Consider the following 22,695-nt stretch of genomic DNA (forward strand, 5'->3'; position numbering starts at 1 on the left):
TGAGCTCCTGCATCACCTGGAGCCCCGTGGTGGAAGTAGAGCATGCATTTAGAAAGACATCCAGGCTTGATCTCCAAGCGGAGGAGGATCCGCCGTGTCCCTTGAGGAGCTGGTGCAGTCGTTCATTACCCTCACTGTTAAAAATTTGCATCTGATTTCCAGCTTGAATGTAGCTGACTTCAGCTTGCAGCCACTGGATCCCACGATGCCTCTGTCTGCTAGATTAAAGACCTCTCATAGCAGAGAGATTCCTGTGTAGGCACTTAGAGACTGTCATGAAATTGCTCCTGGGTGAGCTCCTTTACTCTCTCATCATGAGGGGTTCTCCCAAACTTGAATCACTCTTGCAGATCAACTCTGTACCCTCTCTGATTTTTCAAAATCGAACAGGCACCAAGCAGAAGTCCATCATTACAAAATAAAAGGCCCGGATGTCCAGGGCAGGAGCAGCAAAAGGCACTGCAGGTCGAGAGTGAGGTGCCTTGGTGGAGCAGTGTGTGGGGAGCCCAGGACTGGACCATCAGGGCTTTCTGCAGGCCACACCATCGTACATTAGCAGACCTGGGGGGAAAGGGGGTGGAGTTTGCACTCCACGCTACTGAGCAACTGGGCTGGCTATTTTCTGCCCAAATGTATGTTTGTTTGTAAAAGTGCCAATTGGGGATCAAAGCCCCATTGTGCTAGGTGCTGCAGCTTGTCCCTGCCCCAAAGAGCAATGTATTACTCTCTCCTTTTTAAAACAAGAACAGGTTTGAGGACAGTGATAGGGTCACAGGGGAAACTGAGGTATTCTGCATGCCAAGATGAATTGCTAGGGGAACCTACTATGATCTCATGGCTAAACCCTGCAAGGGGTCTGAGTTGGAGCAGGGAGGGCAGGGGGAGGTCCTTTCAGCAGATATATCTCAATCCCAGGTGCACGACCATGAGTTTTCACGGGCACTGTCCTGGTGAATATGTCAACCGTGAGACCCATTTGCCTGGTTTTAGAGTATATGCTGTGGGACGAACCAGTCCCCACAAAGCTCTTGCTGTTTGGCGGGGACCCTAGAGGGGACAAATAAGGCAACGTGGTCTGCCTCGCGTAGTAGTTGCTCCTATTGCTATTTTGAGAGGGTTTCCCTTGCTCAGCATAATTTTTAGTGCCGGTTTGTGACCCTCTGCTATCTAACAGGCGGCCCACAGATATTTTTAAACTGTTCCTGGAATCAAAATAAAAAAGGTAAATATTTGCGGCTCCTTCAAGGAAATGGCATTTCTGGCTAGGGACGAGGTGCCCAAAGGGCTGGATCCGACTCGCTTGTCACATTCTTCTGATGGATTCAGACTCTGCAGACAGAAGCTTTCCTTTTCTTAAGCGAGTACATTTCTACTGGTTGCAAAGATTCTCTTCTGAATGTGACTGGACTTTACGCTGCTTTAGACAGCCTGAAACTAGAGGCAGGCCCTGTCCTCATTCCCCCGAGTGGGGTATTTTCTCTTAAACCTGGTTACATTTTAAAGAGCATTTTTTTCAGATTACTTAGGTGCCCAACTGCGCACCTAAATGGCATGAATAGGTGCTGCAGTGCTGCATTCAGATCCAGGAGCTGCATGTGCCCAAACAAAGGGCAAACAAAGGGTCCTAAAGATACCCTGGGTAAGGCTTTCCCCACTGAGAACTGCCGTAGGCCAGTGGTTCTCTAAGCCGGCCCGCTGCTTGTTCAGAGAAAGCCCCTGGCGGGCCGGGCCGGTTTGTTTACCTGCCGCGTCCACAGGTTCGGCCGATTGCGGCTCCCACTGGCCGCCGTTCGCTGCTCCAGGCCAATGGGGGCTGTGGGAAGCGGCGGGGGCCAAGGGATGTGCTGGCTGCCCTTCCCGCAGCCCCCATTGGCCTGGAGCGGCGAACCGCGGCCAGTGGGAGCCGTGATCGGCTGAACCTGCGAACGCGGCAGGTAAACAAACCGACCCGGCCCGCCAGGGGCTTTCCCTGAACAAGCAGCGGGCCGGCTTTGAGAACCACTGCTGTAGGCAACACTCTCCTTTCTGCAAAAGCCACTGGACACAGTGCACACTGCTGTGGGGTAGCCCCAGTGGGGCTGTGTGGATATAACAGAGGAGAGGATCTGGCCCCCTGGTCAGCAAAGCAAGGAGCCATCTGAAGACCCAGAAAGCGGTGTTTTGAGTAAGGAATTGCCATGTTTGCAGCCCCTTTTCTGGCCATAGCTGCACTCTGGAGCACCGTGTGGTATATATGTCTGAGTCTTTCAATTCTGGAGCCTGGTTCTGTTCTGCAATGGGCCTGGCCCTTGACGGGTAACTAAGATGTCCAAGTGGACATCTGACTAACAATGGTCTGACGGGGCGATCCTGTCCACCAGGGGCATAATGCCTCCTACAGGATATCCCACAGGTCCCAGGCCCTACTGCCTGGGCTTGTGTCAAGCTCCCATCCTCTTTCTGAACTGCAGCTTTCTTCTCTCTCTTCTAGGCCACCAAAGATGGACCAGCTTGGTGTTGGTGGCTTATTTCCATCTTGCCCCTGGACCCATCTGACCAGCTCCGGCTCTTTGCCACTACCTCGCTGCGGGCCCGCCTCACTCAGCTGAAGCACATCCTGACCGGCATCCTGCAGCACCGTGATTACGGCCACCAACTCGCAGACATCCGCCCGAGAGGCAGAATCTAAAATCTGGGGCGTTGCCGGTGCCTTGGCCAATTTGCTCAGCACTTTCTTTGGGAGGGCCGGGGATGGAGATGTCACCGGTTTTATTTCTGTATTTGGCCTCCATGTTTTTATTGTCTTTTCATCCGCACACCGACCTTAGCAACCAGCCGCGCACAAGCCTCTCTGGCAAACAGAGCTGGCAATGGCATGCAGAGGCAGCTAGAGTCCTTGATCCATTAGTGATACCACCGCCGTCCATGCAGTCTTGATAAGCTGCTTAGGGGATTTAGGAGCATCTCAGTAGGTCTAAGGAAGGCAGCAAGTCTGAAGGTGGGGCCAGGCTAAGGACACTGGCTTGCCTCTATGAGCCAAAGCCACATGCCAAGCTATTTTGGTATCGAGAAATCTCTCTCGAGGGCAACCAGAAATAAATGCCAGGTGTCGCATCGTTTTGGGCTCTTCCACGATCAGGGTCACTAGTGTTTGCTAGTTTGTCCCAGTCTCTGCACGCTAGGTGAGGAAAAGGGGTTTTAAATGAGTGGAAGAGTTGTAACGGGAGGGGGGAGGTTTCAGTAGCTTCCCGTGAGTTAGAGTTGCTGTCTTTAATCATGAGTTTGATCTGATAGTCCATAAAAAAAAGAGTTAAGTTAAATTAATTAAATTAAATGAAATAATCTGATCTTCTCAGGTCAGCTTCTAACAGCTGCTTATGTCCAAAAATCCCGAAAGAGAAGTTGCTATTTTAATATATCCAGTTCAGTATGTTTCCGTCTTTCAGGTTTGCTTCCTTCTCTGCTTTTGTTTGGGTGTCTTAATTTGCAGGAAGCTTCTGCCCCACATTCAGTCTGGCAATGCTAAGAGATGTTGCTGCGTTGCTCTCCTAATGGTCAGCCACCTGCTTCTCATGGACTCAGAGACTTTAAGACCAGATGGGACCATTGTGATCATCTAGTCTGACCTCCTGCACATTGCAGGCCATAGACCCTCAACCACCCACTCCTGTCACACATAACCTCTGGCTGAGTTATTGACATCCTCAAATCATGGTTTAAAGGCTTCAAGTTTCAGAGAATCCACCATTTACAGTAGGTTAAACCTGCAAGTGATCCCTGCCCCATGCTGCAGAGGAAGGCAAAAAACCTCCCGGGGTCTCTGCCAATCTGACCTGGGGGAAAATTCTTTTCCGACTGCAACTATGGCTATCAGTTAGACCCTGAACATGTGGGTGAGACCCACCAGTAGACACGTGGGAAAGAATTCTTTATAGTAACTCAGAGACCTTCCCATGTAGTTTATATCTGCTGCAAGAGGAATGCCATGGAATGAGGAAGGCAGGGAGAGTTTGCTCAGATTAGAGATGTGCCAAAGAGGCCGCGGTTGGATCTGGATTGAGTTTAAAATGGGATTCTGCTTCTGGGCCAGCTCATTAAGCTTTGGGTTTGAAGGCACCAAAATCTCAGGCAATTTGGCCCACAAATGATTTTATGAGATTTCCGTCATCTTGGGCGATGGAAATCTTGTGAGATCAGCATTTCTCGTGATATTTCTGCCATTTTGGGCTGAAAGCTTTTGTCCTTAGATTTTGGCTGCAGTTTGAACCGAGATCAGAAGATGAGGTCCTTCCAGTTTTGGATGCAACCTTCAGATGAAACTGATAGAGACAGGTTTGGGGCTGGGGCTTCAAATCTAAATGTCCATAAATTCAGAATGGTTCGGATGAGTGGATCTGGGATTCTTCTGGCTAATGATGGGCCTGTGATGCTAAGGTTGAGCTGGATCTAAACTTCTCCGTAGCAGGAGAGCAAGAGTCTGAGTGCCTCTAACTAGTTTCGCCTTGTCACTGAATACAATGGAATGAGATGAAAGGTGGAGGAAATGAGGGTGAGCTAGGACTTTGTGGCTGCTTTTCTGCAGATTATCTAGACTTGGTAGTTTTCTCTCCCAACAAGAAGATTATTTCTATGGGGCTGGGTTTAATTTTATTTAGTTCTTTATTTAAAAAATAATCAGTTATTCGCTGGGTTACAGATTTGCCAGGATTGTAGCCCTGCCTGTCCCATCTCTCCCAACTACTATCGGGGGACTCCATGTGCTATCAGGAGAGGCCAGTCTAGGCCATGCTGGAGCAAGGTAGAGGAGCTCTTCCTCTCTTTTCTTTTTGTCTCTTTTTGCACCACATCCTCAGCTACTCCCATTTACACCAGCAGAGTATCTGGCGTATGAGCTTGGATCTAGAATGGTTCAGGTGATCATCTCTCACTGTGTTCGGTATTATTTGTACCATGTAGGAAAGGATTGAGAATCTCCAGCCCCCCTGCCTGCTCCACCCCGATCCCCTCAGCTAGTTCAAGCACCTCTGCTCACCCCCACCACCCTTCCTCCCCCACCCTCCAACGTTGGAGGTTTGATTCCCTACTTCCCGACAAAGTGCCTTGCTTGGGGGATGACAATCCAGATAAACTGAGGCCTGCAGTTCCTGAGAAGCTAAAGACAGAATGGGGTGGCTGGTAAGGATGGGTCAAAGCTGGATTTTTGTCTTCACCCCTGAACTTGGCCTTTCCCTCTCCTGCTTTGCACCTGTTACTACAGCACTGGGCCCATGGTGATCCCCAAAGGTGACCGTAGTGGTGGGACAACTGGGGGTGAGGGGCTCTGGCTGCCTGGCCTGTGTGGGAATCCCCGGAGTTTTGGGTAGAACGACAGCAGGGGTGTCCATACAGAGGGGCTGCAGTGTATTACAGAAGGGATTGGCTGCTGCTAGGAATGGAAATATGAAAGGGGTTTGAAAGCCAATGACAAACACACAGTTTTCTCTCCACTGAACTTTGGGAAGTGCCTTTATTTTATTTGTGGTGGGCGCAACCAGTTCGCCAAGCTGATCAGAAGGCCTGCAGATTCGACTGGCCGCAGATTCGACTGGCCAGCATTGTTCACCCTACACCTTGTTCATCCCCCGGGACCCACCTGGTTTGCTGTCATGCTTATTCTGGCAGCACAGATAAGATGTGATGGGGGCAGTGTCTGGAAGTTGCTGCTAAGACTTTCCCATTTAGCAGTAGTGATCTAGCTTAGCAGTTGGCAAGCCCCATGGAGGGTGACCACCGGAGCCACTTCTCCTTCCATGTCCGCGTCTGGTAGAGACTCATTGGAATCGCTCCAGTTTGCTTGGAGTCCATTTGGATTTTTATGAGCAGATTTTTCCTCTTTGAACAAAACTCTCCGTATTGTCAAAGAAATAAAGGAGAGTGTTTTGTGTTGTGCCTGTTTGAACACTGACTGGGTTGGTTTGATTCCTTCCCGTGAGTCCCGCTCAACCAAAGCTTGAGCAGAAGCCCTCATGTGGCAACTGGGCCTTGGCAGACACGTGGAGTGGTAATGCCCCTGCCCTAAGACATTCACAGTCTGGGTTAGACACAGCACTGGCAGGAGAGAGGATCGGGGTGGAAGGCTGAGCGAGGAAGACCTGGGAGGAGGCTAGGGAGTGAGGTTGGTGCAGTGGAGGAGGTGTGAAGACTTGTATACAGGGAGAGCTATAAACACTCTGGGAGCTGATTGTATCTTGGGCTCCGTTCAGCTGCGGCTCCTCTGAGGGAGGTGGCTGCTGGGAAATGGGGGGCGTTCCACTGATTCCAACCAAGGTGTTATGAAATGCACCCATGTTGGGCAGCCCTGTTCCCACAGCATCCCCATTGCTTCCCAAGCCAGAGCTGCAGTTGCAAATAGCTGCCCCAGCTTTTGTGCCACGCATGCAGGAGGGAGTGTGTGCAAGGAGCTTCCCTGCACCTTAGGTGCCCTGCATAAGGGCCAGAGACAATGGTAGTCCATGCATGTTGGGGCACATGGCGGGCAGAGAGGAGTGGGAGGGAGACGGCATCATCCAGATCCACCAGTTCACAGAACTTGGCAGTCCTGCCTGCACCCACCCTCTGTGCACTCTCCTCTGGCGGGAGTGAGCTCCTTCGGGGGGCTTAGGTGCCACAGCGCCCTCTATGGGACCAAGGGTCACCACCTAGCCCAGTGCGATCACTGATAAGGTGCTAAGAAGTGGCTTGATAAAGAGCCACCCCCCAACCTTCCCCTTAGTAAAGCTCCAGGAGAAATGCCATCTCCAGGGAATGCCACTCTGGCTGTTATGGCATGTGGTGGCCTGGTGCCCACCTGTTCCGCAAGGGTGATGTTCTTAGAATCCTCCACCCACAAAATCCAACAACAAAAAAGGGAAAGAAAACCTATTCTTGTCTTGCCTGTTGCAGAGAGCAGCACCAGCCCAGGGTTCACCTCCTGCTCAGCAACTGGGGAGAGCGAGAAACTGGGGTGGGCTTTTCAGTTAAAGGCTTAAAAAGAAACTCCACAAAGGGTAGGAGAATCCTCCGTGCTGCAGCAAGTTTCTAAGGAAATGTCCCCTGGGGCACATACTCCAGCCCCAAACCTGGCCTGTGTCAGGCTCATCGCTGCAGGAGGCTCTCTGCAATCTTCATCAAAGGGCTTGAGGGCTGGGGAATCCCTTTGGGACAGAGCAGGAGGGGCAAAGGCGGCTAACCACATGCTCACTCAGGCCTCGACTCAGCAAGGCCTAGCAGGAATAGCCTCCACATTGACTTTGAACTTCAGTATATTGTGGAGTTAGGGTCTTTGGCTTTAGTTAAATAATGAAATGGTTTGAACCTTTAAATGCCCGCAGCCATGTGGTGATGGTCCCGCCGTGGGAGAGGAGTGGGGCAGTTCCCAGGAGCTGGCCAATCACTGAATGCTCTGGGCGAAGAGGAACAAGAAGGTGGATGCTTTGGGAGCAGAATGCCAGGTTAGCTACACTTGGCAGCATTCCCTGTGCTGTAGAGGAAGGAGGGGAGGCCAGTTAAAGGTTGTTCGCAAGGAATTGCCGTGGAAAGGGGCAGCCACAGGATGAGGCAAAGGCAACCGATGGGGAAGTTCTCTTCCCGCACAAGGACGCTGTGCCTTGGATACTCCACCCGCTGCGAAAATCTAACCACAGTCAGTCCTGAGGCTGAGGTAGCACAAGTGTGCCCAGCCACCCCTTCTCCCTCAGTCTATTGAGGGAGGATGGAGACTCAGCGACGGATGATTCACAATAATATTAAAGATTTTGCAAGTTCGCTTCTCTGTACAGCAGCGTGTCTGTCCCTCTGCCCCCTATGGGGTGGAATGTCTGACTTGCTCACGGCCTGCGACTCTGCCGCCCTCTAGGGGCTGCAACCTACAAAGAGGATCTGTGCCCTGGTGCGCGATGATGGGGATTTTCCTTTAGCACAAGTGGGTGGGGACTCCATCTTTTGGAGCAGGGCCTGAGTTCAAGTCTCACTCCTGCATTGGGAAGGTAGATAGGGGGTGCTTGTAGTTTCATGCACCACTTCCCCAGCTGCAGCCAGTCCTTGTTGGCATGAGTGGCTGTACATTCCACCATGTTCTGCCAGGTTTCCCCTCAAAAACAGCACTGAAACCGTGAGTGTCAGCAAACCTGATACAAGTTTCAGAGTTCCTGTTTCCCTACAGTGCTGCCTTGTTTCCACTAGGTGGCACGAGGGAGCTGAAGACAGGCCAAAGGGAAGGGTGGGAGAGAAAAGAAGTGATACACTAGGTCACTGGAGTGTATGCCTGTTCCTTTCCTTCTTAGGGTGACCAGACAGCAAGGGTGAAAAATCGGGACAGGGCTGGGGGGTAATAGCCCCAAATATTGAGACTGTCCCTATAAAATCAGGACATCTGGTCACCCTATTTTCTGCACCCTGTCCCCCTAAAACATCAGTGCCCCCCAGCCCCCAAATCAATGGTACAGTCACAGTAAGCATGAAGGAGTCCCCCATATGTCTATGCATGTACTCATCACTATATATGCAGTTCAATATATTTGGGTGTATAGATATGCATGTTGATATGTTTACACAACAGACACACACACGTCAGCTCTTTACATGTCATTAATCGTCCTTGCTGGCTCAATTTCTTATGTGATCCGGAAATGAATCTCCCCGTTCCTGCCAGGGGTGTAGTACTGAGCAATTGTTTTTGTCAGCCAACGAAGCCGGTATGGTTGGGAAGGCAATGGGGGGGCAGTAACAACACGGAGCCAGGTTACCGCGCTCTAATCTGACTTGAAGGTAAGTCTGTCCCTGCACCGATCAGCCCATCTGGTGCATGGGGCTCAGATGTGGTGGTGTTGGGGCGGGTACACATACCTAGGCAGAGACTGCAGTGAGGAAAGGGGTAACTCACATGCCAACCTCCCCATGCTGTCTATGCTTCACTAAAGATAGCAGTGGCTATGTTGGCCCCCAGGGCCAGATTAAGACCTTTAGAGGCCCTAAGCACTGAAAAGATTATGGTGCCCCCCCATATGTAACTCAAATAAAAACAATACTATACCATAAAATAAAATTTTATTTTTTGAAATGACACAAAACTTACATGTATGCTGAAATGAAAATAGCTTCTTTCTAGATTTTCTGATTGCAAAATTCTGGATAAGCTCATCGAAGCTGACTCAACGAAGCATGTCCGCTTCCATACACAATAGGGAAAGTGAATCAAGTCTGTCCTGACACACTGTTGTTCTCTGAGGGTTTTTTATTCTTTTCAGCTGAGAAAAAGAGCGTTCTGCAGAGCAGTTAGTAATCATCAATGGTAGAAAAACACGTCGTGTGATCTCTACATTTGGAAATACACTTTGTAGTCCCTCTTTCAGTATTGTGTCATGAAGATGAATGTGACTGAATTTCATTTTTCCTGTTTCATTAAACGTTGCGTGCATATAACAGTGGAACTGCCGTACTTCTCCACAGAGATTCATGTTCAAGTCAACAGGGTCTGAGTCAACGAGCTTTTGGGAACCTTGTGAATATAGTTCATCAGATAAGTCCATATCATTTAGAAAAGAAAATCTACTTGATACTTCATTGTACACTTCATCTCTCCTCTTCATCTGAAATTCACGTGTATCAATTATAGCGTAGTAAGTAGATACGAGAAATTTGTCTCTAGGATTCAATGCTGTTTCTGATACACTGCTATCATTTGCTTGTTTTTTCCTGATTCGCTTGCAGGACTGGGCTTCTTTTTAGTTAGTATCAGGCAAGATATCTTGATATGTCTTCAAATCTTTCGACATCATTCCTCAAAGTGTATAATTGGTCTGCTAATGATTGACAGAGGTCTGCACACGTTTTCAAATCCAATTCTTTCTCTGGGAGAGCTTGACTTGTGTGGTCAAAGTGTTGTAAAATTTCATTCCACGTGGTCAACGTGAATACAAACTCTAGTTCTTGCATCTTGTTTGCAATGTTTTCTGCCTCTTGGTCTTCAGCTGTACTTTCTAATGCATCCACAATCTTTGAGTAGGACTCCAGAATTGCACTTGTTGCCACTGCGCGTGCCTCCCAGCGAGTATTAGAAAGAGATTTCAACACACAATCATTGCCCAAGTATGTTTTAAGGACTGCCCATCGGTGTGTTGAGGCAGAGAAAATGTATAAAGTAACCGGACTGTTGAGAAAAAACTTACTGCCACTGGACAATGATCAACAGCACCGCGGCCAGCAAGATTGAGAGAGAGCAGCACATGGTATGAGTATGGTGCATTTGTTCTGTTCTAAAAGCTTCTTCTGCATTCCTTGATAACGCCCTGACGTGTTGGCAGCTTTGGCATTAGACTGACCTCTGCACTTTAAGAAATCTATTTTGCAAACTTGGCACAGATAAGGCAATACTTGATTTGCCATTTCATCACCAGTGTGGCTTTTCAAATTGAGGAATGTTATAAATCGTTCAACTGGTTTTCCATCTGTAGGGGAGACACATCTTAGTACACTACTCAATTGATCAATAGGTGAAAGATCAGGTGTAGAGTCGACAGACAAACTGAAGTACCCAGCAGTACTTATTTCATCCACAATAGCTGAACGAACTTTGTCACTCATTAGACCAATGAGTTCATCACATATTGTCTTGGATAAGTATGATGGGTTACCTTTGCCAGCATTCCCATATTTTGAGATCTGGCCTGCTAAAAATGGGTCAAACTGAGCCACAAGCTCCAACAATTCCAAGAAATTTCCATTCTGCAATGATCCAAATGTGTCCTTTGATCCCCGGAAAGGCAGACCATGTTCAGCTAATGTTTGAACATCAGCTATAACACGCTGCAAGCCATTTTGTCCGTATTCACGCTCCCCTTTAATTTGTTCTTCTAATTTTTGTGCCAATCCAAAGCCCTGTCTTCGATTTAAATATGTCAACATTGAGTCTCTGGGAGTAGTGCTATTTTCATGTTGGTCAATTAAAACAGTATTCCGCCAGTCATTAAATCCATCTGCAGCAAACCCGGGATGTTGAAGGTTTATACGCAAAAAGTTTGCAAACAAAACAGTACACAGACTTTGTTGATGGTGAATACAGTAACCATTCTCAAGTGTATTTCTCACCATTCGCTTTCATGCCGAAAAATATTTTTTGTGGACAATATCTTGTTTGTTTTCCATTGGTAAAAGTCTGACGTGGTTTCTCAAGTGGCCCAGTGTCGTGCTGACAGTCATTTGGTCCATGATCTATCCAGTAAGTTACATCATCGGTACTGAAATCAACCCACACACCAGGATCTTTTCTCCTATTATTTACAGCATGAGTAGGTTCAGTCTCTGACACATCCACACCTTCTAGAACAATGTCTGGTTTACCACCAGGAATAGGATGATCAGTTACAGTCTCTGACACATCCACATGTTCTGGAATGGTGTTTGTTTCACCAGTAGAAGAAGCGTCAGCCTCCGAGTGTGTAGTGAAGTGTAAGGAAGTCTAACAAAGTTCCGATTTTTCCCATGATGACTACTTCGATGCTTTTTTAAATAAATCAAAATTTTTTAAAAAAAATCTCATTTTTTTTGGTGCCCCCTGCTTTGCTGGTGCCCTAAGCATGTACTTAGTCTGCCTATTGGGAATCCAGCCCTGCTCGCCCCCCTGTACCAGGAGCCATGGATGGGCGTGGGGCACCCACTGCAGCACCAAGGACTTGGAGGTGTGGTCATTGGGGAGGTGGGTTTGAAAGAGAAAGAGGGCACAGCCATGTGATCCATCCCAGTTCAATGTGCTCCCCACACATTAGCGGAAGGCCTACAGGGGCCATGGGCAGCACCAGCCATTTTGCCCCACAGCTCTGTGCCGGCCGCTATGTGTGTCCCAGGCTCTTTTCAGGAAAGACAAGCTCCCTGCCCCAACGAGCTGACAGTGCAGATCTGGACACCCTTCACTTTCCACGTTGGTTGAGTGGCAGTGACTCAGCTCAGCCATGTTATAATTTTTAATGTGTTCGGGAGCCCTGGTCCCTGCTTAGGACCCCATTGTGCCAGGCACTGTATAAACAGAGAACACAGAGATGGTCCCTCACCCAAAGAGTTTATAATCCAAATAAGATTAATTAGTGTGGTGAGGATTGGCACTCTGGGCCTCTTCTCCTGCCTTACTCCCAATTTCTCCAGCCTTTTTCCTTTCCCTATGTTTCCTTCTAAGTCTTTTCCTTGTAGTGATTTTAGGCTCCCCTTTAATCCTCAAAACAAATAGTCCTAATAATCCCTAGCTCCTAGGTAGCACTTTTCTTCAGTAGATCTCAAAGAGCTTCACAAAGGAGGTCAGTGTCAGTCTCCCCATTTCAGAGATGGGGAAACTGAGGCACAGAAGTGCCCTACATTGCCCAGCAGGCCAGGGGCAGCGCTGATTAGAACCCATATCCTGAGTCCTTTTGCCTGCCTCCAGCACTGCACCCAATTCCTTTCCTCCTCTAATCTTGGTTGGAGATGTTCCTTCTTCAGCCTGCGTTTTACATCTGATAAAAGTCCCCCACTGCATCGCCTTACTGCCAGACCGCATGTGAATTGCAACACCCTTGCAGACAAAACTCTGGAACACTCCCACCGTGTGGCAATTTGTCGGTACAACACTATTGCTATGAGCGGCCAGGCCGGTAGAGGTCTCTTGCTCACTCTGGAATAATAAAGAGATTAGAAAAACACCAAACTGGATTTCTCCATCTCACCTAAACTGGGACTTTTATCTCTATTCCATCAGCTGCTTTCACGAAGAAACCTCAATAGCAGCTTCCCCAGTCTAGAGGCTGGGCGAAAACTAAGCGAAGCAGGCGAGTAATTAATACAGCGGGTGTCTGGCTGGGCCTTGTGTTTCGTTAGCATTTGGCTTGGCTCCCAACTAATTGGACTGGCCAGTTCTTGAGAGAGAGAAAAATAAACAGATAATGGTTCAAGTTAAGGTCCGCAGCTCTTTAAAGACAAGCTTTTGCCTCAAGTGAACCAGATTGCATTTTAAGGTTAACAGAGGCAACCAGAGGGGAAAAACAAAAACAAACTACCACCTAGTTTCCTATGTACCAGAGGGAAAAAAATGAGTATAACTCAAGACTGAGCGTACCACTCTTGTCCCTCTGTGGTGAGATTTAGCTTGGCCTCCAGTGCTCTGAAATACCTTATGTAAGCAAGAGGCGGATGCTTGAAGAAATAACATCAACTGGATGTGTCTTCACTTTCAAGCAGGCCCACCCCTGGAATAGACTCAGACCCAAGCCACGTAAGCCCCTGCTGGAACAGTTTAAATGGAAGCGGCCAGCACCCTCTGGAGAAATGGTTCCCATTATTTCCTCCAAGCGGACTGTACTGAAGCACTCAGTGAGTCACGGCCTTTTCCTGCCCAGGACCACTCACAGGTCTGCGTCCGGGGGGCCTTGGTGCTGCAGTCCAGCCGGAGCATCCCGCATCACGACGCAGCCCAGGCAGTGAAGTGAAGGGGCTCTCTGTCCTCTGGGGCTGGGGTCCTGGGAGTCCCGCAGTAAGGCATCCCTCCTCCAGCTTCGATTGGGTTTTATTAAGGCTTGCTTTATCTCTGCCACTGCCTTAACATTTCAGGAAGGAACCCCCAAGAAGCAAACACAGAGCTCAGCGGAGGCACCCTGAGTATGGCAGCGGCTGCCTCGCGGGTTGCATGAAGCTCTGCGGCGTGGCAGTTTGAAATCTGGGCCATGGAGACGTATGCAGCGGGAGCTCTGAAGTCAGCACAGTCTGGCTATGTCCCAGAGCTCACACACATCTATCTAGCGAGTGTGGCTGAAATGTGCTGGGGGCCCTTCGCTGGTCAGAGCCTGACCTTGCAGGCCCTTATGGATGTGCGCAGGCTTCACTCAATGGGACCATTTGCCTGAGTGCTCCTGGCCTTCACTGGGTCTGGCCGTATGAGTGGTTACAGCCTCGGGTCCTTGCTTAGTATTATGAGGGATTCCAAGCTGAAGGGATCTTCCCGCTCCTTAGGGCATGTCCAGCAATGCCGTCTCCTGGGAGTGATGCCAGGATGGTCCAGGGCTGATGGAGTGAGGTGGGATTCCTGGACACCCACAGCACCCTGAGGTCACAGGTCAACAGCTAACATTTGCTCTGTGATGTCCTGGCAATACGGCCACACAATATTGTAACACAGTGGCCTTGTCCTTGAGGGCAACACTCCCCGCCCCTCCTTCCCAGGGCTACTGTCTGCCAGTGCCAGAGAGAAAAAACGGCTCCCTTTTGTCCCGGGGTATTAAAATGCTGGCACTGCCTGGGTGCAACAGGGCTCACTCCCTGATCCTGATTCACCTCACTTACACTCAGTGTAAATGGGGAGTAACTCTGCTGACGGACACACCAGTCATCCCAGGGCAGCGGTAACAGCTCTGGCTTTATTCTGATGCTAATGTCAATGAAGATGTGTGTTAGAGAGAGCGGGTGCAGGAATCTGCCTGTGGCATGTCAGCCTAGATCCCCACCAGCCACTGACGAAACCTCCCTTTTCTGAAAATGACGTATGCTTCTGAGCCTGCACTTCTAGTGTCCTTTGCAGTGCAGACCTCCTCCTCCGGGGGGGGGGGGCTTCCTACATATTAAAACAGGCACCAGTTCGTCCATAGGCAGCTGCCATGTCAGGTGGTTCCCAGATGTTCACCTTGGCCAAGCCAGCAGGAGCCGGACTAAGTTCTTTTAAGCCACAAGTCACCCCTTGTGCATCACACCCTGTTGATGTCTGTGGGAGTTAGGCGCTTTTGAAAACCCCACCAGGTTCCTGTCTGTTTATTTAGCTGCCTAAATACCTTAGAATCATAGAATATCAGGGTTGGAAGGCACCTCAGGAGGTCATCTAGTCCAACCCGCTGCTCAAAGCAGGACCAATCCCCAACTTAATCATCCCAGCCAGGGCTTTGTCAAGCCCAACCTTAAAAACCTCTAAGGAAGGAGATTCCACCATCTCCCTAGGTAACCCATTCCGGTGCTTCACGACCCTCCTAGTGAAAAAGTTTTTCCTTATATCCAATCTAAACCTCCACCACTGCAACTTGAGATCATTACTCCATATTCTGTCATCTGCTACCACTGAGAACAGTCTAGATCCATCCTCTTTGAAATCCTGCGTTCAGGTAGTTGAAAGCAGCTATCAAATCCCCCCCCTCATTCTTCTCTTCCACAGACTAAATAATCCTAGTTCCCTCAGCCTCTCCTCATAAGTCATGTGCCCCAGCCCCCTAATCATTTTTGTGGCCCTCCGCTGGACTCTTTTCAATTTTTCCACATCCTTCTTGTCGTGTGGGGCCCAAACTGGACACAGTACTCCAGATGAGGCCTCACCAATGCCGAATAGAGGGGAACAATCACATCCCTTGATCTGCTAGCAATGATCCTACTTATACAGCCCAAAAATCTTTCAAAAAAACCTTTCAAAATCTGGCTTCACATGACTTCCCCTAGGTCTCACAATCAGCCTGTGCCCGCGCCAAGATGTGAACCGACATCTCCTGGTTCTCAGTGTCTTCACCATAAGATCATTCTTCGTCTCTAGCTTCTTTCTTTCAGTCGGCTTTCTGGCTTGCCCAGCGTGGAGGTACCAAAGCACTGCACTGGGCACACCCCACCAGCTGCCTACGTCACAGGACCAAAATGAAAGTCTTGTATTGGCCGAAGAGGGCTGAAGAAAGGAGGAGCCTATTTGCAGCAGAGCCATGAAGATGGTGGAAAGCAAACAAACAATCTCAGAAGGTTACACCACTGAGGCCAGTTGGGGCTACCCCTGGGTGGCCGAGAGAGCAGAATTTGGCTCATTCCACATAGTGTTCTATGGCACTTGCTGTTTTGTATTTAAAGCATACACGTGAGACTCCAGGCATGAGGGCAATTCCATGCAGCGGGCTCACTGCAGCAGACCAAGTCTCGGCCCAGTTCCCACGTTCGCTGGGAGTGCTTTCTGGCCAGAGTGACGTGATGCCATTGTTTGCATGGCCTCAGTGCTCCAGTTTGCATGAGGAGGTGTCCGTACGTAGCCCTCCTTTCAGACTCGAGCCACTGCCTCTGTCATCAGAGGCCCACGTCTCTGTGCCAGCTCTCCAGTTGGGGCGCTTTCCTTCATGTGAGAAAGGGGCAGCAGCTCGCTGGGCGAAAGCCCTGGGCAGAGGGAACGTGAAAGACTGAGCTTGCGGGCTGCCACTTTGCTCTTCTGCTTCAGCTTCCCACAACTTCTTGCACAAAGTGCTCCCCTGGTCGCTGAGGTCACCACAGACTGGAGAAAGGCTGATGTAAAAAAACCCGAAAACACAGGCCTGAGAAGTGCCTGTAAGAGGCATTAAAAAAACCCAGCCTCTCATTCCCTCCCCATATTAGAGCCAGGCAGCCGTTAATAGCATGGCACGCTCGGCTGCTTATCTATAATTACAGAGCAGCCTCCTTCTCCTCCCTGTGCTTACACACCAATGAATTACCTCAGTTGGGCATTTCAGATGGAAAGGGAACAGCTAGGGGCTTCTGAGGTGACAGCAAAAACACGGGGAGTTGGAGAGGGCAGGAAGAGGCTCCTGATCAGGTGATTTTTCTCAGCAGGGGTGCAGGGATCATCCCATTTCCTCCTGTTTTCTCATGTCCTGGGGCAGGGAAGCGGTTCTACAAGATGCCAGGCTGGGAACCCTCAGATAGGCACGATATCAGAGCCCCGAGAGCACAGAAAGGAATGAACGCCCTGAGTGACATGCATGAAGAATGAAGGTCTGACTAAGCTACTTGGTGCGGGTGTATGGACAGCACCTCACACAGAGGGACCCAGATGACTGGGTCCTTTGGGTGCTATGGCAATACAAATAATAAATAGCAATAATAACTGATTTGAAGCCTATCAGGGAGCTGCCAGCTTTGGTATTGGAACAGGTTTCATAGTGGGAGGTGCTAAGAGCCATTGAACAAAACTGTGAACCTTGTAGATGATGGAAACCACTTCAAGCCAAGGGGTGTTGCCACACCCCCAGCACCTTCAGTGCCAGGACCCCTGGCTGCCAGTGACTGATCTAAGGGAGTAGGATGTATCAGAGCGGAGTTTCTGGTCCTCTCAACTAGTTCACACTCCTCTCTTGCATCATGGGGCCTTCCAATGACAGAAGCTGCAGCCCAAGGCACCTACACAATAACAAGCCAGCCTCAGGATCAAAGAAATGCCAACGAGCCGAAGCTGCTGTACTACTAGTCGTCCCTTTGCAGAGACACGTGGCTCGTCAGAGGGTGCCGAGAACAAAACGGACGAGAAGGGGTGTGCAGCGGGACGGCTTTACAGATCGGTCTCATTGTTCTCATGATGCTCGAGTGCTTCTGCACCCAGATGCAGCAGTACGTGGGAACCATGACCGCTATGTCTGCTTACATCAGGTTTTGACTGAGATAAGTGGTGCATAGAGGCAAGACAGACAGCAGAATGACATGACCTTAGGGCCCAGGATTGGATAGTTCTATAGCTCTCATTTCTATCCGGGCTGGTAACTGAGAACTCATGGCCCAACTCCACAATTGGTGTCAATCTCCATGCATTTACACCAGCTGAGGGTCTGGTCCCGTAACTTGAATGGTCATGGCTCCCTTGGACAAAGCAAAACTTAGATGGGGTGGGATCTGAGTTACTACAGAGAAGTCTTTCCTGGGTATCTGGCTGGTGAATCTTGCCCATATGCTCAGGGTTTAGCTGATTGCCATAGTTGGGGTCGGGAAGGAATTTTCCTCCAGGGCAGATTGGAAGAGGCCCTGAAGGTTTTTCACCTTCCTCTGTAGCATAGGGCACGGGTCACTTGCTGGAGGATTCTCTGCTCACTGAAGTCTTTACACCACTAAACAATAGCACAGTGCAATAGCTGACAGTATTGTTATTCTGGGGGTTGGGTGAAACCTTGTTGAAGGGGGTAGTTGTAATCACCACCCTTCATTCTCAATAAAAGTAAGACATAGTTAAACTCCTTTAGGAGTGGGATAGCTGAAACAATGAGAGTCACCACCCAAAACGCATGCAAGGCCAGTCAGAAACTGAGCTATGTGGGCAGAGGGGTTTCACTGGGGACTGAATGCAAATGCAGAGGGTTGTGTATTGTTTTGGAGGAACTGTATGTATGAGGAGAGGCAGCCAAACACACAGGAGAGGCAGCCAGAGAAGGCAAGCAGAAAGCCAAAGGCAGCCAGACAAGCACTTGTAGTGACACCCTGAGAGAAAGCTAAGAGAGAGAAAGCTTTTTGGGCATAGTGCTGGCTGGAAAAAGAGGCTTGGAGGATTGACCAAGGAAACGGTTTCCTGTTTGATTCATACGATGTTCAGGGAAACAGAACTTTGTGAACATTCTTTGTAGAGAAAGGATTTCATCAAAGAAATACCTGTTTCCATCATCAATTTCTTCCCCTAACAGAAACAACGTGCAAGGCACCAAATACTACCTAACTGCTTGGGTCAAAGAGCGTGCCAATACAATGAAAACTTGGACTCAGGTTTCTGCTGCCAGGGACTTTACCAATACTGAGCAATGAGGTTTGCTGGTCTGCACTGAAGATTCTCCAAGCACCCAGCTGGGTTTCCGTATGAATTGCAGACAAGGGTTTCGAAGCGCAAGATGGCCAAGCAGCTGCGTGACCCGCAGAGGAACCAGCTCGCTTCCCATCAGCAGTGGCACAGCTAGGACAGCTGCAGGCTAGAACACTACTTGCAATAAAATACCAGCTTTCCTTTCTTCATAGCCTCTTCGAGGCAAGAGGAACCCAGCAGTTTACGTGGAGCTGCTTGCATGCACAGGGAGACCATTAACCGTTTAGCCACATATCTAATCCTATCTCAGCTCCTGGCCGTTTATTCCTTCAGTGAGCAACTAGGCCCCTTGCCTGCAAATTGTCACATGGCTGTGCCACAAGGGGGAGGCTACTTGTGAGTGCAATTAAGTGTTAATTACGGCTAATTTTGTAGTAAAGAGGAGCCCAAAGAGGTTAGTGACTTGCCCCAGGAAATCAACTGGAGTAGAATCCAGGAGGGCCGATTGCCAGGACTCTGCTCTAACCATTGTCTAACGCAGCCTCTTTCTGAGTCCCTAACCCGCAGCTCACATACCATTAGGCACCCATCAACTGTTCATTCCTTCTCCCACAGAGCTCCCTTTCTGATGATTTATGATTTCATTAGACCGTTCAGCTGAAGCAAAACATTTACAAGAAGATTAAATGGCGAGAAGATGGGAAACTCGTTAAAAGTGGGGGACTTATATAAATATAATGTTATTAAAATCAAATGTGACTTTTCGCAAGGACAGCTCTCTAAGCTGCTCTCTGTTTACCTTAATTGTTCTCCCCCATCAATTTGAGAGCGAGACTTGTACAAATTGAGATCCACAGAAGCCAGCGCACAAAAGCCTAAATAAATTTGATTAATTTCTTTCAATTATGCCGGCATGTTTGGGGTAGTTAATTATGTTTCCTAGATTTACCGCCTCCCTTTGCGGGAGGGCTGGGAACGCGAACATGCCGGAATCAGTGACAATTAGACGGCAAAAGAGCTCTCTGAACAATCATCATTTTCAGTTCCTTTCTGCGGGAACAACGCACCATTGTGGGGCAATAGGCGAAGTGATGCCTTTCAACGCTGGGCAGGGAAAACTAAGGAAAGGCAGCTGAGGAGCTGGTGAAAGGTATCTGGTGAAGTACTTCTGCATTGCGTCGCTGAGTCCGTTCCCCTCTGTGACATGCACCCAGCATCCTTCATTACCCATTGCTTCCCCTTCAGCAACACTGACAATGGGAAAAGAAGCTGCATTTTCATGCCTCCTCCCCACCCTGCCTGTGAAAAATGGGGCACCCCAAAGTTAGTGGGGTGTGGAAGTACAGATAGGGGTTAAAACCCTCATGATTATGTATGAACCCCAGGGGGCATCAGCGTAACACCTTATCAAAAGGCATAACCTGGCCTGTAGGCCATGCGAGACTCCAAAATGTCAAGCACTCGTGAGGATGACGACAATGAAGATGATAAGGGAGACAATAGCTGACACACAGGAGATGGGAGTGATGCCACTCGGCGGGTTAAACCTTGTGTATTTTCTCTGTATCTGCTGTTGTATTTCAGTGTTCGCGGGACTGTTTATCTCCTTAATGGATTTGTTAATAAAGGACTTTGTGAAATTGCAATTGTTTCTCGTGTGCTCCTGGGGTCTCTCGTTCTCATAATATTGGTAATCATCTTCCTGATGCTGTAGCTGCCCTGAATTTCTTCCACCTTCCTCTTTCTTCATTATTGCTAACAAGGTGGAGGAATAGATCTGTTCAGCTTCTACCTACAGGGAGATGTCTGTTACACTCAAGTTCATCTGGGCAGGTTGCCTGCCATAAACCTCAATGTTAAAAAGAAGAAGGAGAAAGTAACGGAAACTAAATTGTGTCATTACTGAAAGGCAGCAGGTGGACGCTGTCTCTCTCTCCATTCTCTGAGCTGCAGAGGAACACCTGTTTCTCCTATTCAGTTCTGGACCTGCTTTATCCCTCTTGTGGTCTCCATGCCTTCGAGATATGAACACCCATTCTCCCCAACACGCCATTGATACTGTACTGCCAATCCCACGCATTCAAAACTCATGAGTCAGCCCCCCAACCCCCTAAACAAAACAATACATGGAGGGTTCTTTTTATTTGCCTTCAGGTTTCTGGGCCATTAGGATGAACTTGGATGACTTTTGTTCCAGCTTTTCTCAGCAATAATAAGGCATATATTCGTAACAGTCAGAGTGATTAAGCACTGGAGCAATTTCCCCAGGGTTGTGGTGGAGTCTCCATCACTGACAATTTTGAAATCAAGGTTGGTTGTTTTTTTTAAAAGATCTGCTCTGGGAATTATTCTGGGCTGTCCTCTGGCCTGTACTGTACTGTACAGGAGGTCAGACTAGATGATCAAAATGGTCCCTTCTGGCCTGGAATCTGTGAATCTATGAAACAATGTGGGCTAGAAACTTACTTTTTTTAAAAATGAAAGCTGGAATCCCTATGTATTCACAGGACTCCAGGAGCTGGAGCTGTAAGAAACAAACCAAATGTCGTGAGACTGATGATCAAACCATGAGAGCCATTCCACTGGGAATGACTGACACTGTGGCTGTACCGGGAATGCTTTATGGTCCTCTGCGCATGGTCCTCTGTGTAGACAAAGACCCCATGAATCCCATTTGACATGCAGGAGAGCTTGCATGGCATTTTCAAACATGGCCCAAGGGAGTTGGACACCCAGCTCCCAAGCTACTTTGAAAATCCCAGCCTTGGTTTTCATCTCCTGGCTCCAGTCATATCACATGGATCAGGGTTACAAAAGGACCCGTGTCCCACTGCGATGGCAGAAGTCAAGGTACTTGGATCCAGTGGCTATCGTGATGCTTCCTGACCCCTCAGCCTAGGAAAATGACCCATTGCTGACAATAGGTGCAGCGGACAGGTCTGACCCCAGTTTCTGACATGGAGCTGATTGTGGTTTGCCCTTGTCCTTGCCTGCAGTTAAACTCTGCTCAGCACTGGTTCGTCTACAGCTCTCATTAGCAACAGGCCATTTTCTTAGTGGAGACAAGGTTGCTTCCAGTACCGTGGGCCCAGTCCTGTCCCCACTGAAGCCAATGGCAAAAGTCTCACTAACCTCAGTAAGGACAGTTGGCACAGTCCCTTTGCGTCTATCTGCGTTAAGTGCATCCCATTACATTTATTGTTCGGGCCGAGCCCTCGGGTGGTGTATTTTTAACAGCAAGTGGCTGATATGTTTGCTCAGGGGTCATCTCACGGTCAGCCAACATGGTTTGGGCCTCTGCCACTGTGGTCTATGAGGACGGGAATGTTGTCTCAGGGCCCTGAAGTCTGCCCGTCTGCAGATAGGACATTTAGGACACCCTAGAGGCTCCTTGGGGAGAGCAGCTTTCAGAAGCCGAATGATTTATTGTCTGCATGGAGTTTCACTTTGCTAATGTGTGCAGAAATTGGCAGTGTGGCAAAAGCTGCCCGAATGCTTTGCAAAAAGTGAGTGTGGCCAGGAGCCTTTGGGGGACTTCGATCACCAGCCCCATCTCCAGCTGGGGAGGCTATTGTCTGACACTCCTGACTTTCTCCTGCAGGCACTGAGCTGGATTTAATCCTGGAGTGGAATGAGCAGAAAACCTTGGTCAACTGGGGGGGGGGGAGGGGGAGGGACATCCCTGGTGGGCTGCAGACACCCCCTCCCCCATGCAATGTCCCCTTTGTGTTTCAGCTCTCTGGTATATCCCCCCTCAACACACAATACACCCCCCATTCAGCTGTGTGCCACCTTCACACTTGCCCTGCTGCAGAGGGCGCTGTAGGGCTGGACTGGGGCAAAGCAGGGGTGGGCCAGAGGAGGGAAGGGCACAGTGGGGTTAGAAGGCCTAGCCCAGGCAGTCTTGCACCCCTGCTATTCCCCATTGCCACAAGCTGCTTAGGGACTAAGGCAGTAGGAGTTACAAGTTAGGGCTGTCCAAGCCTGTATCTTTGCCCCCAGCAGCAGAATAGGGGAGGGATAAGCAGCCTGCCCCAGATGACTCCGACCTTATCAGGTCTAATTCTCTGCCACCTCCCACCGGTGTAATTTTGGAGCAACTCCATTGAAGGCAATGGAATCACACTGGTGCAAGCAAGAGGAGAGCCAACCCCAGATCCTCCCCCTCACCTCGGGGAGGCACAGGGCCAGATCCTCAG

The 22,695-nt window shown here is 49.3% G+C and overlaps 1 protein-coding gene across 3 annotated transcripts in view; it reads left to right on the forward strand.

Annotated features, from left to right (window-relative positions):
- The window catches only part of LOC140915533 (LON peptidase N-terminal domain and RING finger protein 1-like), a 52,767-nt gene that overhangs the window by 22,003 nt on the left and 8,069 nt on the right, over window positions 1–22,695 (forward strand). For 2 of the 3 annotated variants that reach the window (XM_073355288.1, XM_073355287.1), the window contains one exon: window positions 2,471–5,917. The exons of the other annotated variant lie outside the window; for it this stretch is intronic. In XM_073355288.1, coding sequence (XP_073211389.1) covers window positions 2,471–2,668 — 198 coding nt within the window. In that variant the 3' untranslated portion in view covers window positions 2,669–5,917. Of the gene's footprint in view, window positions 1–2,470; window positions 5,918–22,695 lie in introns of those variants that run through there. 3 annotated transcript variants of the gene reach the window in all.

This window comes from Lepidochelys kempii, chromosome 8 (genome assembly GCF_965140265.1).
Source record: "Lepidochelys kempii isolate rLepKem1 chromosome 8, rLepKem1.hap2, whole genome shotgun sequence".
Classification (NCBI taxonomy): Eukaryota; Metazoa; Chordata; order Testudines; family Cheloniidae; genus Lepidochelys; species Lepidochelys kempii.